We start from the raw sequence: 12,573 nt of genomic DNA, 5'->3' as shown, positions 1-12,573 counted from the left end.
AACCCGGTACTCTACCCTCGAAAAATTAGTCTTAGCACTTATACATGCTTCACGCAGGTTAAGACGATATTTTCAGGGCCACCCAATCACCATTCTCACCAACTTCAAACTCTCAAACGTTCTAGGCAAACCCGAATTATCGGGACGTCTAGCCAAATGGGCAATTGAATTGGGAGAATATGCAATTAAGTACAAGCCAAGACCAGCCATAAAAGGCCAGGTCCTGGCCGATTTTATTGCAGAAGTCCCCGCTTCGCGGGTGAAAGAGTGCCAGGAGGAGGCTCAACCCTCCCCAGCACAGGACGTCAATGATGTCTGGCGACTCTATACTGATGGAGCAGCCAGTAACGAGGGTTCAGGCGCAGGGTTAAAATTAACCAACCCAGCGGGCCAAGAATATACTTACGCTATTCGGCTGGACTTTCCAAGTACGAATAACGAAGCCGAATATGAAGCATTCTTAGCCGGTTTGAGAATTGCGCGTAAGATGGGGGTGAAAAACTTGGAAGCCCATGTGGATTCCATGCTGGTGGCCAACCAAATAAATGGAACATACACGGCTGTGAACGACACCATGGCCCTATACCTCGCCCAGGCAAAAACCCTTATGCGTGATTTTAATGATTGTAAAGTCATACATGTCAAGCGCAGCGAAAACAAATCTGCGGATGCGTTAAGCAAGCTTGCATCACTAGCCTTCACCCACCTGGGAAAGGACATCCGCATTGAACTCCTCGAAGCGCCATCAGTCCCGCACAAGGAAATTTGTGTCATCCAAACCAGTACAGAAACGTGGATGACACCAATAATAAATTACCTTGCAGCAGGAATACTACCAGAGTCAAAAACACAGGCAAGAAAACTACGCTGTAAAGCACTGAATTATCAACTCGTCAATAACATCCTTTACAGACGTAACTTTCTTGGCCCACTCTTGAGATGCGTGGACAACCAAGATGCCAACTACCTCCTAAGGGAAGTACACGAAGGCATCTGTGGGGTACACGCAGGTCCCCGCGCTGTTGTAGCCAAGCTAAACAACGCGGGATATTTTTGGCCAGGGATGCATACGGATGCACTGGCATACATCAGAAAATGCAGATCTTGCCAGCTTTACGCACCTAACACGCATCGCCCGAAAAACGAACTGGTTCCAGTCACTTCTTCGTGGCCATTTCAGAAGTGGGCCATCGATGTGACAGGCCCATTTCCTACAGCAGCAGGAAATGTTCAGTTCCTAGTGGTAGCCATCGACTACTTCACCAAGTGGATAGAAGCAAAACCTTTAGCCCAAACAACCGCAAAGCATATCAAAAAATTTATTTGGGAATTTATAATTTGTCGTTTTGGACTTCCACAGAATTTGGTGAGCGATAACGGCACCAACTTTGCTGACAAAAAGCTACAACAGTGGCTAAAAGAACTTCAAATCACCCACACCTTTACCTCAGTGGCACACCCGCAAGGAAATGGTGAGGTGGAAAGAGCAAATAAAAGCATCGTCGAAGGCATAAAGAAAAGACTCTTGAAACACAGATCCGGCTGGGTGGACGAGCTTCCGCACGTCCTTTGGGCAAACAGAACGTTGAAGAAGGCCAGTACGGGAGAAACCCCGTTCAGCCTCACTTATGGCACTGAAGCTATGGTCCCGGTCGAAATTGGTCTACCCTCACCAAGGGTCTTGAGTCAGCCAGAAGACAATGATGCGGAAAGACGGTTGGATCTTATGCTAACCGAGGAACGCAGAGACTTAGCCGCAGTGCGTGAAGAGAACTACAAACGACAAATGCAAAAGTACTACAACACGCGGGTAAAACTCTGCAACTTCAAGGAAGGAGACTACATACTGCGTAACAACGAGGCTTCGAACCAAGAACGCCCAGGAAAGTTGGCCCCGATCTGGGAAGGGCCATACGTTATCAAACAGGTTCTGGGAAAGGGCGCATACCGGCTCGAAAGGCTCGATGGCACTCCCATCCCAAGAACATGGAATGGAGCTCAATTACGCAAATGTTATATGTAGATCAATTCCAAAACTTGTAAAGAAAAGGCCAAGAGCCACTTCTAATGGAAATGATTCTCCTTTCATAATGTGTTTACCTTTATCCTTATGAACTCCCCACTGGTGCCGGTATTTACCGCATAAATGAGGAGAAGTAAGTCATTGCGTGTGGAAGGCGGCAAAACCCGCATAAACACAACGTTAAAAATAAGGGAAACATACACGCAGGTATGATGTAAGTAAAGTTTAGCCATCTTTGTAAGTGCAAGTGACGGTCTTATCCGCACAATCACAAATAAGGAAGCAAAACTTCAAACTATCATCTACCACGTTCAAAGGTTATCCTAAAAAAAAAAAAAAAAAAAAAAAAATATATACTTAGAAATAAGGATAAGGAAAACCTACACGCAGGTCAGGTATGGGTAAAGTTTAGCCATCCTACCAAGTGCAAGTGACGGTTCAACCCGCACAATCACGAAAGAGGAAACAAAACTTTAACCCACTATCAACCACGTTCAAAGGTTAACTTATCCTAAATACTTAGAAATTTAGAGGAAAAATGAGGAAAACCTACACGCAGGTCAGATGAAGGTTAAAGTTTAGCCATCCTACCAAGTGCAAGTGACGGTTCTACCCGCACAATCACGAAGGAGGAAGCGAAGCTTTAACCCATCATTAACCACGTCCGACAGGTTAACTTATTCTAAAAAACTTGGAAAATTGCTAACTTAAACTAAGTCATGAGCTTATAAAGCAAGGAATCCAAAGAAGGAAATAACAATCTTATCCGCAAAAAGATTTATATTTCAATGATATATTACAAGAATGGCCGGGTTACTACCCGCCTGAAAGAGTAAATCTATACAAGTCTATCTTAGCAATGGAAAGGGATCTTCAGGGTCAAGCTTCAGGGCCGCTTCCACTTGGACCCGCTCCGTCAGAAGAACGGGGTGGTTCGAGGAAAGCTTTGAGGACAGCTAACCCATCATCAGCAACAGCTACTTCGTCCACCTTTTCCACCACTGGATGCGGGAAGGCGGCGTATTGGTTCAATGCTTGGTCGTAAATGGCTTCGGTATCCACATTGAACAAAGGGAAGTTGGAAGGCGGGACGCCTTTCTCAACAAACCCTAGACCAAGCAGGAAGCCGGCCTTTTCCCCATCCTCATGAGAAGCGTTGAGGGCTGCGGTCATAGCATCATCGTAAGAGGTCTCTGAAAAGACCCGACGCACAACCTACAAAGAAAAAATACAAGTATTAAAACCTTTTCTTACAAAAGAAAAGCGAGAAGATAAAGCTAAACATACCTGAGGCAACGCTTCTCGAAGAAGCCATTGGAGGGCAGCTTGAGCTTCGTTATGGGCGCGTTCGGCTTCGCTCTTGTTAAGGTTGGCAAGTAAAACTTCCTTTGCGGCAGCCTCTTCGACGCCCTTAAGCTTCCGCTCGGTGTGGTCAAGCACCCCTCTTTGGTCCAAGATTTCCTGGAGTTTCTTGGCATCTTCCATTGCCAAGGCATCATGAGCGCGTTGGAGAGCCTCTAATTTGGCCTTGAGCTCCTCATTCTCCACACGCAAAGGCTCAGCAATGGCTTCAGCCTTGGCAGCCCTCTCGGGTGCGTTTCGCGCAGTCTCCCTGGCCAGCCGAAGCTGTTCATTCACAGCTTGGGCAGCCTTGGAGCGGGCCTCGAGTCGCGCCTGAACTTCAACCTCGAGGGCCTTGAAGGCCTTCTCCTTGTCGGCGGCAGCTGCCGCCAGCTGTTGGTTCTCCTCCCGGAGAGCACGCGCCTCAGATACGTCCTTGGCGCGAGCTGCTTTCAACTTGTCGTTTTCACGACATAGCAGCTCGACGCGCGGCTGCATCCGGGCTTGGAGAACCCGAAGCTCATTGGTTAGCCTACCCTCCTGGTAGCTAGCCATGGCTTCCCCCAACGCACCATGAGGAGCAGCGTGGCGAGCCCAGTCCACGCACTCCACAGGGGTACGAAGGGTTGTTCCTCGGCGTATGTTCCATCGCGGAACATACACTTCATTGGAATCCGACACTGCAAAAGAAACAAAGGCAGTAAAGAAAAGATGATAAAAAACATAAGGGAAAAAGAAAGGAACCCTACGCACCTGTAGGGTCAATGACAGGCCGATAGCCGCCAAACCCATCACCTGAACCTAAAGGAAATCCATCCAACAGGTCAGGCAGACGGGAAGGGGGCAAAGATCGGCGGAAAGCCCTGCGCGTACCTGATGGTCCGGCCGTAGGTGCCGGTGGCGCGGGCATGGTGGCAGCCGCCGTGGTCGCCGTTGTGGTCGCCGCCGCGGTCGCCGCCTCCTCAGCGGCAGCAGTAACCGCCGGCTCCGTGAAGGATGCTGTAAAAATCGCACTCACGGCCGGCGGTAACGTCATCTCGGCCGGAACAGTTGGCTCAAAGGAACGAGCAACTGGACCAGCGGATGCAGGCGCAGGCGCCTGGGTCGACGCCTCAGGAAGGCTGACCGAGCCTACCGTCATTGGCGGGGAAGTACTCCCCTGCACTTCACCCCGGAATGCGTCAACATCCACGCCTGCACAAAGAAGAAAGTGAGAAATTTAAGAAGTAATAAATCTGCAAAGACATTATGATTGTACTTACGAGTTCTCTTGACCCTGAACGTACGGACGGGCGGGGAGGAACCCGATGGAGCCGGCCTCTTGGTACCGGTCACCGTCGTCTTCGTTGGTTCCCCGGAGGTAACGGTCGTAGCCTCCGGAACAGTGGTCTTCTCACAACCGGGCTTCCCCGCCACCTCTTCACTATCTGACTCCGAGTCAGATAGAACCACCAGACCAGCCGTGGAGGCCTTCTCCTTCCCTTTCCCGCCGGCAGCAGCTTTCTTCTTCCGCACCAATGGAGGAGCATCTGAGGATTCCTCAGAAGAAGACAGGTCAAGAATTCCAACAGCGGGTACAGCGTTAAGGGGTTGAGGAAAGAATATCGCCTTACCTGGCCGCCGGTGGCTCAGGATCTCGTGGCCCAGCGGATAGACCTCCACAAACCGATCCGCTGTTTGCTCCAGGATGGGCAACTCGCCCTCGTCCAAAGCACGAGTACCCATCCGCGCGGGACCGTCGGCTTCCCGCGGAAACAGAAGCGACTCCAAATCATTTCCCTCTGAAAGAAAAGAAACAGTTAGAAGACAAACTTGTATCAAAAAAGAAAAACAAGACATACCATAGGGAATAGAGTTCAAACCGTATTCGAGGAGGATGGGAACCAGAGACGCATCTTTCCACACCCGGCTCATCCCTAACATGACCATCCCGGACTCCGCAAACCGGTAAACCGGAGATTGGATCCGGGATATCTTCGAAAACCATTCCGCCTCCTGGTAGTTGGGGGCATGAAGGCTCGGTATCGCTTGGCCATTTTTAAACTTCATGGCAAGGGGGATGGCGCGGGCAGAAATGTAGAAGAATTCCTGCTTCCACGCGCGAAGACTGCGCTCGGTGTCGCAAATCTTCAGACCCTTAATACGGGTCGTCAGGGTGTACCACCCTTGGATGCACCTCCAGGTATAGAAGGTCATCAGGCGGTCCACATGGGGCTCGATGCCCAAAATCCGGCACACCCACTCAAAATGGCGAATCTTGGCGATCGCCATGGGGTGCAGCTCGGTCAAATGGACACCGTGCCTCTCAAGGACACGGTAAACAAATTTTGTCAATGGGAATCTAAGATTCCCATAGACAAAAAATGCAGCATAAACCCCGATCTTGCCACTGGGGGCATCGTACACGGTCTGGTGGGATTCAGGAAACTCAGGCTCGAGATGATCGAGCATGAACTTCCTGACAACATACCGGTACTGATCGCCGGGCAGAGCACACTGGCACTCACCAGCAGTACCCCTGTCGTCAGCTATAGCTTCAGCATCACGAGAAGACATTTTTGCAGAAGAAGAGTGATTTCGGGAAAATGCTTGCCTGAAAAAGGGGAGTATTTGCCGGAAATCACTAAGAAGAAGAAGAAGAGTGAAAAGTGTGAATTGCAAATAACCCTCTCCCCCTTTATATAGTAATCGCAATTAATGCGGTGAATTTAATGCGGAGGAGAGAGAAATCAAAGGTGCAATGAAACTATGACACGTGGCAACAAGCAAGCTGGCAACAGCTGTTGAAAAGACGTGTGCCAGTAATTTCGCGGCCACGCGCCGGAAAAATCATGCCCACGCGCCTGAAAAAGCGACTGGAATGACCATGTTCTGTCACGTCACCATAACTTCCTGCACGTCCTGACACAGTCAGAAGAAACCGTCACACGACGTTTCAGATGTTTGGATTGTTCTTATCCTCACCAACCTTTCGAATTTCAAAATTCAAAATTCAAAAAGATTCAAAAGTAAGCGGGAAAATACCCCTTACCTTGGCAACCAAGTAACCATAAGACGGATGCGGGTACAGTGTTAAGGCAAAACCTTCCACATACCTAGCACCCGCAGGGAATTGAAGCCAAGAATACCCCGGCAACAAAGTAACTATAAGACGGGTGCGGATACAGTGTTAAGGCAAAACCCTTCACGTACCTAGCACCCGCAGGGAATTGACGCCAGGAGTACCTTGAAAGTAAAGTAACCGTAAGACGAGCGTGGGTACAGTGTTAAGGCAAAACCCTTCACATACCTATCGCTCGGCAGGGAATTGAAACCAGGAAGGATCTTCTGGGCAATGCTTGTGGAAACGGAAATAACATCCCCGCATAGCGGGAACGTCGAGAACTACATTGTTTGAGGCTCCAGGATGGAATTGGTGGTTTAAACATAATTGATCACTATGTTCAAAACCACTAAAACCTCAAGGAGAATCCACACAAGTGAGACTCAACGTTCCTGACTTGCGAGAAGGTTACATACCTACCCGCATCATACCCAAAGATCAAGCAAAAAAATCGGGAATTTTTGCAAGTGACATTAGGAAACCCGCGGGAAGAATCCCCACGGAGAACCTTAAAACTAGGAACCCTTTTCAAAACCCCTTGCTCAAAGTCCAAAAGTTCACCTCACTTTATTAAACATTCATGAGAAGAACATTGGACTGGGGGGACTTGAAGAGGTAGGTCCCAGCAGAGACCAGTTGGTCCCGCAAGACTCACCTTGAATAGGGACGTCTGCGCAAAGGCCATCTGCTCTCGCAGGACCCACCATGCTCATAGGATCTTACGCGCAGTACACAAGCTGAACACGCAGGGAAAGCCTCCCAATGGTGAAGTACCCCGCCTGTTCCCGCAGTTGCGGATACAAGCCATCAGGAAAGGCTACCCGCAGACAGCAGGGCTACACGCACGAGACACTAGCCACTTCAGTAGTCACATGAAGGAATGAGCAAGGCGGGAACAATCCCGCCTAAATGAGCCAGTCTGATTCTGAAAGATCTTTTGTACCATACCTACCAAGGTATGGATAGGACAGACGATCTGACCAGAACAGTCCATGAGCCAATCACAGGGTGACAGCTCATCGACAACAGGGCGAGGAGGAGCACCCTCTAGTACTGTTTGTCACTATTAGCCGCTGCCTACTCACCAACCCTTACTGAGGAGCATGCGCGGCCTACAGTTGGTGGAATAGTGTTACTGTTGGCCGTAACCTATTCACCAACCAGCATGGCCTGCGTACAATCCACAGTAAGTAGGACGTGCATAATCTACAGTTGGTGGAATAGTGCAGCCGACTTTGTTACTGTTGGCCGTAACCTACCCACCAACCAGTATGGCCTGTGCATAGTCCACTGTTGGTTGAACAGGAATACTATTCAGCCGGCTGTACCTTCTAGGAAACCTACCTTCGGCTATAAATACTCCAATGTCTTGGAATGGTAAGATCATCTGCTATCCAGTTATCTAGCAATCTCTTAATATACACTTATATTCAGAGCAACCTAGTCTGATTCTCACGCCGGAGGGTGGTCACAAGGAGGAACCCCCCCCCCTTCTCAGTGACGAGCTTACGGTGTTTGTTTTGCAGGTCTCCTGAAGAACAGCCTTCTCAGCTAGACCTCATCCGTGGGAAACATTACTTAACCCCCAGATTATCTATAATCTGTACAGGGTCACTTAGTGTTTCTTCAGTGACGGAGGGCGGCGATAGCTCCAACTGAGGCGGAGGTGGCGGTGTCACCAGATGGTGCAGCGGCGGATTACCAGACGTGATCTTACTTCTCCTTTGTTGCTTACGTCGGTGGTTGTGGCAGGGTATAACGGTGACGAGGCGGTGGTGGTTTAACAATATGATGGCAGATACGGTTTATTGTGTTGATCTTAGTAGCTTAAGGGTTATATAAGCCTGATCCCAGTTCTTAAGAGAGTTCGTTTGCTGCAGATAAGATGGGAAGGCTTTGAAAAGTCATTTGATAAAAATCTTTTATTAAATCATGAAATCTTGGATTAATTTGGTTCCCATGTTTCTATAACTAAAATATGTTATTCTATTATGTTTATATAATTATTATTTACTAGCATACATCTAATATTCATATATTCTTGTAGCCTTAAAACAAATATTAAATATTAACACGAATACAAACCACAACAAAAGTGCCGATATTATTATTATTATTATTATTATTCAATTTACGGATATTACAAACAGAGTACCTCTATTCTAACTTTAGTGTGGCCAACAGTGAAGACAACATCCAATTGATAATTAGAGGCTAAATTGTAGAACAAACAACCAAGTTTAAGTAAATAGGATCGTCTATCCCGAGTAACGAGGAAATGAATGATGATGTGACCCATTTAGTGCGGGTTGGTTGGTGCAAGTGGAGAGCAGCCACAAGGTTCCCCAGAAAATAAAAGAGGGAAATTTTATAGGATGATAGCCCGACCGCCTACTATTATATGTAGATGATTTCTAGCCAATCAAGAAGACACATGCACGAAAGTTTGAGGCTACGGAGATGTAGATGTTGAGGTGGATTTGAGGACGCACGAGTTGAATAGGATAAGGAATGAAGTTTCTAAGGCTAGATTAGAGGTAGCACATATCTTGGAGAAAATAGGGGAGGGAATTTAGAGGTGGTTCGGGCATGTGAGGATGAGACAACTGGTAGCGTCTGTGATGAGAGTGGAAACCCTCAAAATGGACGGGAGGAGAAGCAAAAGGCAACCAAAGCTAATTTGGGAGAACATATTAAGAAGGATTTGTTAAATTTGCACCACTCTGAGTACGTATAAACATTAAAAATCAGGCATGCCTCTATATGTGGGGCAGCGCATAGACCTGAGTTGTGGGGGGGGGGGGGGTGTTAGGGTATTCTTTAGCTTTTCATTTATACGTATTTATATTAATCGTTCTGTTTATTTATCTTTTGTTACTCGTGCTTCAGACAACTATGCATGTGTTAAGTGTTATATCTTATGTATATATGCTGACATGTGTTTTTTACCCCAATCGTGCTTCTTGATACCCTTAGAGCGGGGGGGGGGGGGGTGAGGTTCTCGATATGAGTAGTCTCTCTGTCCCTTTGGGCTTTGGGTACGGGTAATGTGTGTTTCTATTAAAACACTCCCCCTACTCTACTTTGTGAGTCAAGTTTTATTGGGCATGATTGATTGACCTTTTACATAACTCATGAATCATCTACAAAGTTATATATATGAGTAAATACCATTTAGATATATTATTAGCTAGTTGGGCTTGAAAACTATTAATTAATTAATAGTAATGGGCTAATCCAATTCTCTAAATCCCACATTAATATTCTATTATTCTATTCCATCAATGTATGAAGAAGAAGAACCCTAAAAAGTAAAATCATCAACACAACACTCACTCAAATTGAATCACTCCTTAAACCCATTTTGCCTAAACTCACTGCAATTTATTAATTAAATCAAACCACCAACCAATGAGTAACTCCGGCAACGGCAGACGGAAGGCGGTGAACCACGAGGAAGACGACGACGATGATGAGGAAGAGGGTAAAGAGAGAGACATGGAAGCGTGGGAACGAGCATACGCAGATGAACGATCATGGGAGTCTTTACAAGAAGATGAATCTGGACTCCTTCGTCCCATTGATAACCAAGCTTTGCATCACGCCCAGTATCGCCGCCGTCTCCGATCACTCTCCGCCGCCTCTCGCATTCAGAAAGGACTCATTCGTTATCTTTACCTTGTCATTGATCTCTCTCGGGTATCATTATTATTATTATTATTATTATTATTATTATTATTATTAAATGTAGGGTTTTTATTATAAGTTTGTTTAATAATCTGGTGTTGGAATTATGTGTTATAGCAATGTGATGGATTGGGAATTAAGTTTGTTAATAATGTTGGATGTAAATGAACCGAAAGGAACTGAACCCGTGCTTGTTTGTTAAGCTTTTATCAGGCAAGCGAACGGTTTATGAGCACCTAACTGATAGAGATTTTTTGTTTGTGTTTGTTCATTATGAAGATGAAGTTGTTCGTGAACGGATCATGAACAGAGCAAACACGAATGTACAATGTTTTATTTGATTTGGCTAACTGAGAATGGTTCAGTGTCAAAGGTTCAGTCAGGTTAACAAGTTTGTGTTGGTGTTTTTTTAATATTCATATTCATATGTTAATGCACATATAAATTCGTTAGATAATAGTAATGCTCTTCTATGTTTTTGTTTTATAGTTAATAATTTTGCTTAATTTTATATGGTAAGATTAGAAAAGTCGTAAGAAAATATTGAAAACCTTTATTGAACAAAAAACATTAACGAACTTAAACGGACGTAAACGAATACATTATTGAACGCCCATGAACACAATTGGTAGAACATGACCTTTGTTCGTGTTTGTTCATTTAGTTAATCTAATGAAAGTCCTTGTTCATGTTTGTTCATTTTTGAAACAAACTTACCACCACACATTCGTTACAGCCCAAAATGTTAGTAGTAATTATTTTCAATTTGTTGATGAAATCAAGTTTTTGTATTTGTAATTCATCAAATATTAACATGTAGGCAGCTGGAGAGATGGATTTACGCCCAAGCCGAATGGTGGTGGTTGCAAAACAAGTAGAGGCTTTCATTCGCGAGTTCTTTGACCAAAACCCGTTGAGTCAAATCGGTCTAGTAGTTATTAAAGACGGTGTCGCTCAGTGCTTAACCGATCTTGGTGGCAGCCCCGAGTCTCACATCAAAGCCCTAATGGGAAAACTCGGGTGCTCGGGTGAAGCATCACTTCAAAACGCTTTAGAACTTGTACACGAGCAACTTGATCAAATCCCTTCGTACGGTCATCGTGAAGTTATTATTTTGTATTCGGCTTTGAGTACTTGTGATCCCGGTGATGTGATGGAAACTATTCAGAAGTGCAAGAAATCAAAGATTAGGTGTTCGGTTATTGGTCTCTCTGCAGAACTTTATATATGCAAGTATTTATGTCAAGAAACTGGAGGATTATATTCGGTTGCTTTGGATGAGGTGAGTAACTGAGTTTGTGTTGTTTTTACCAAGAACTTTAAGAACTTATGTGATTAATATTTTGTAGGTGCACTTAAAAGAATTAATATTAGAGCATGCACCACCACCGCCAGCTATAGCTGAATTTGCTATAGCGAATTTGATAAAAATGGGATTTCCACAAAGGGCTGCAGAGGGTGTTATTTCCATATGTTCGTGTCATAAAGAAGCTAAATTTGGTGGAGGGTATATCTGTCCACGATGCAAAGCGCGTGTATGTGAGTTACCAACCGAGTGTCGTATTTGTGGTTTGACACTTGTTTCTTCCCCACATTTGGCGAGGTCCTATCACCATTTGTTCCCGGTAACGCCTTTTGAAGATGTTGCCCCTATGCTTGTGCCCAATCAACATCGTCGCCCGAAGAGTTGTTTTGGTTGCCAGCAGTCTCTTTTGAATCCTGGTGAGTATTATGAATACATTCGTGAATACATGACCACTTAAAGAGTTATTTAAGAGGAACGTGTTTATTAATGATTGGTTTAATGGTGTGTAGGAAACATGCCGGTTCGATGTGTTACGTGCCCAAAATGCAAACAATTCTTTTGCCTTGATTGTGACATATACATTCATGAGAGTTTGCATAACTGCCCAGGGTGTGAAAGCTTAAGAGACTCCAAATTGGTTGGTTGATTAATTTAATTTTGGACCCGAAAAGTGATTTGTTTGTTGTTCTTATATGTTGCCTTCTGAACCTTTCATTATATCGTGTAACTTGTAAGCATGGTTTCTGATAGGATTTTTGATCCAGAAGAACTAAGGATTTTTACCTTTTTATTTTAACATCTGTTCAGGCAGAATCTAAAGATATATGCTATTGAAAAATAGATATTTTATGAATATTTTGCAACCTTACCGTACAAGTTAAACCAACCGAGCACGAGCTTACAAACAAGGTACGAATAAACTGGCTGGCTTTGAGCAAAACAATACAGTTCATCACCTCATTGGCAGATTTGTGCATCATGAGTTTACATATAGTACATAGCTGAGGTCATTTCATGTTTTGTTTTTTGATACGGGATGCGCCTCATTTCCAAAGACGGGGCCTCAGGTTCCAAAGACTCTATTCGCCTGGAGGTCATACTTTTAGAACCAAG

At 45.3% G+C, this 12,573-nt stretch overlaps 1 protein-coding gene across 1 annotated transcript; it reads left to right on the top strand.

The window, feature by feature from the left end:
- Nucleotides 1–9,771: 9,771 nt before the first annotated feature.
- LOC143546348 (general transcription factor IIH subunit 2-like) lies at nucleotides 9,772–12,571 on the top strand. Its single transcript, XM_077038034.1, has 4 exons — nucleotides 9,772–10,166; nucleotides 10,975–11,436; nucleotides 11,504–11,876; nucleotides 11,970–12,571. The coding sequence occupies exons 1-4, from the start codon at nucleotides 9,879–9,881 to the stop codon at nucleotides 12,104–12,106; spliced, it is 1,260 nt and encodes a 419-aa protein (XP_076894149.1). The 5' UTR covers nucleotides 9,772–9,878; the 3' UTR covers nucleotides 12,107–12,571.
- The last annotated feature ends 2 nt before the right edge of the window (nucleotides 12,572–12,573 follow it).

The sequence above is a fragment of the Bidens hawaiensis genome, unplaced genomic scaffold (assembly GCF_021521415.1).
Source record: "Bidens hawaiensis isolate Kalapana, Puna unplaced genomic scaffold, B.hawaiensis_p1.1 tig00014334_1, whole genome shotgun sequence".
Classification (NCBI taxonomy): domain Eukaryota; kingdom Viridiplantae; phylum Streptophyta; class Magnoliopsida; order Asterales; family Asteraceae; genus Bidens; species Bidens hawaiensis.
This window is presented reverse-complemented; position numbering and strand designations above follow the sequence as displayed.

What these genes read in the sequence shown, in the direction of transcription:
- LOC143546348 (XM_077038034.1), top strand. Translation starts at nt 9,879, where the DNA reads ATGAGTAACTCCGGCAACGGCAGACGGAAGGCGGTGAACCACGAGGAA. An exon ending in TTGTCATTGATCTCTCTCGG is followed by an intron (nt 10,167 to 10,974) that starts GTATCATTATTA and finishes ATTAACATGTAG; the next exon opens with GCAGCTGGAGAGATGGATTT. An exon ending in ATTCGGTTGCTTTGGATGAG is followed by an intron (nt 11,437 to 11,503) that starts GTGAGTAACTGA and finishes AATATTTTGTAG; the next exon opens with GTGCACTTAAAAGAATTAAT.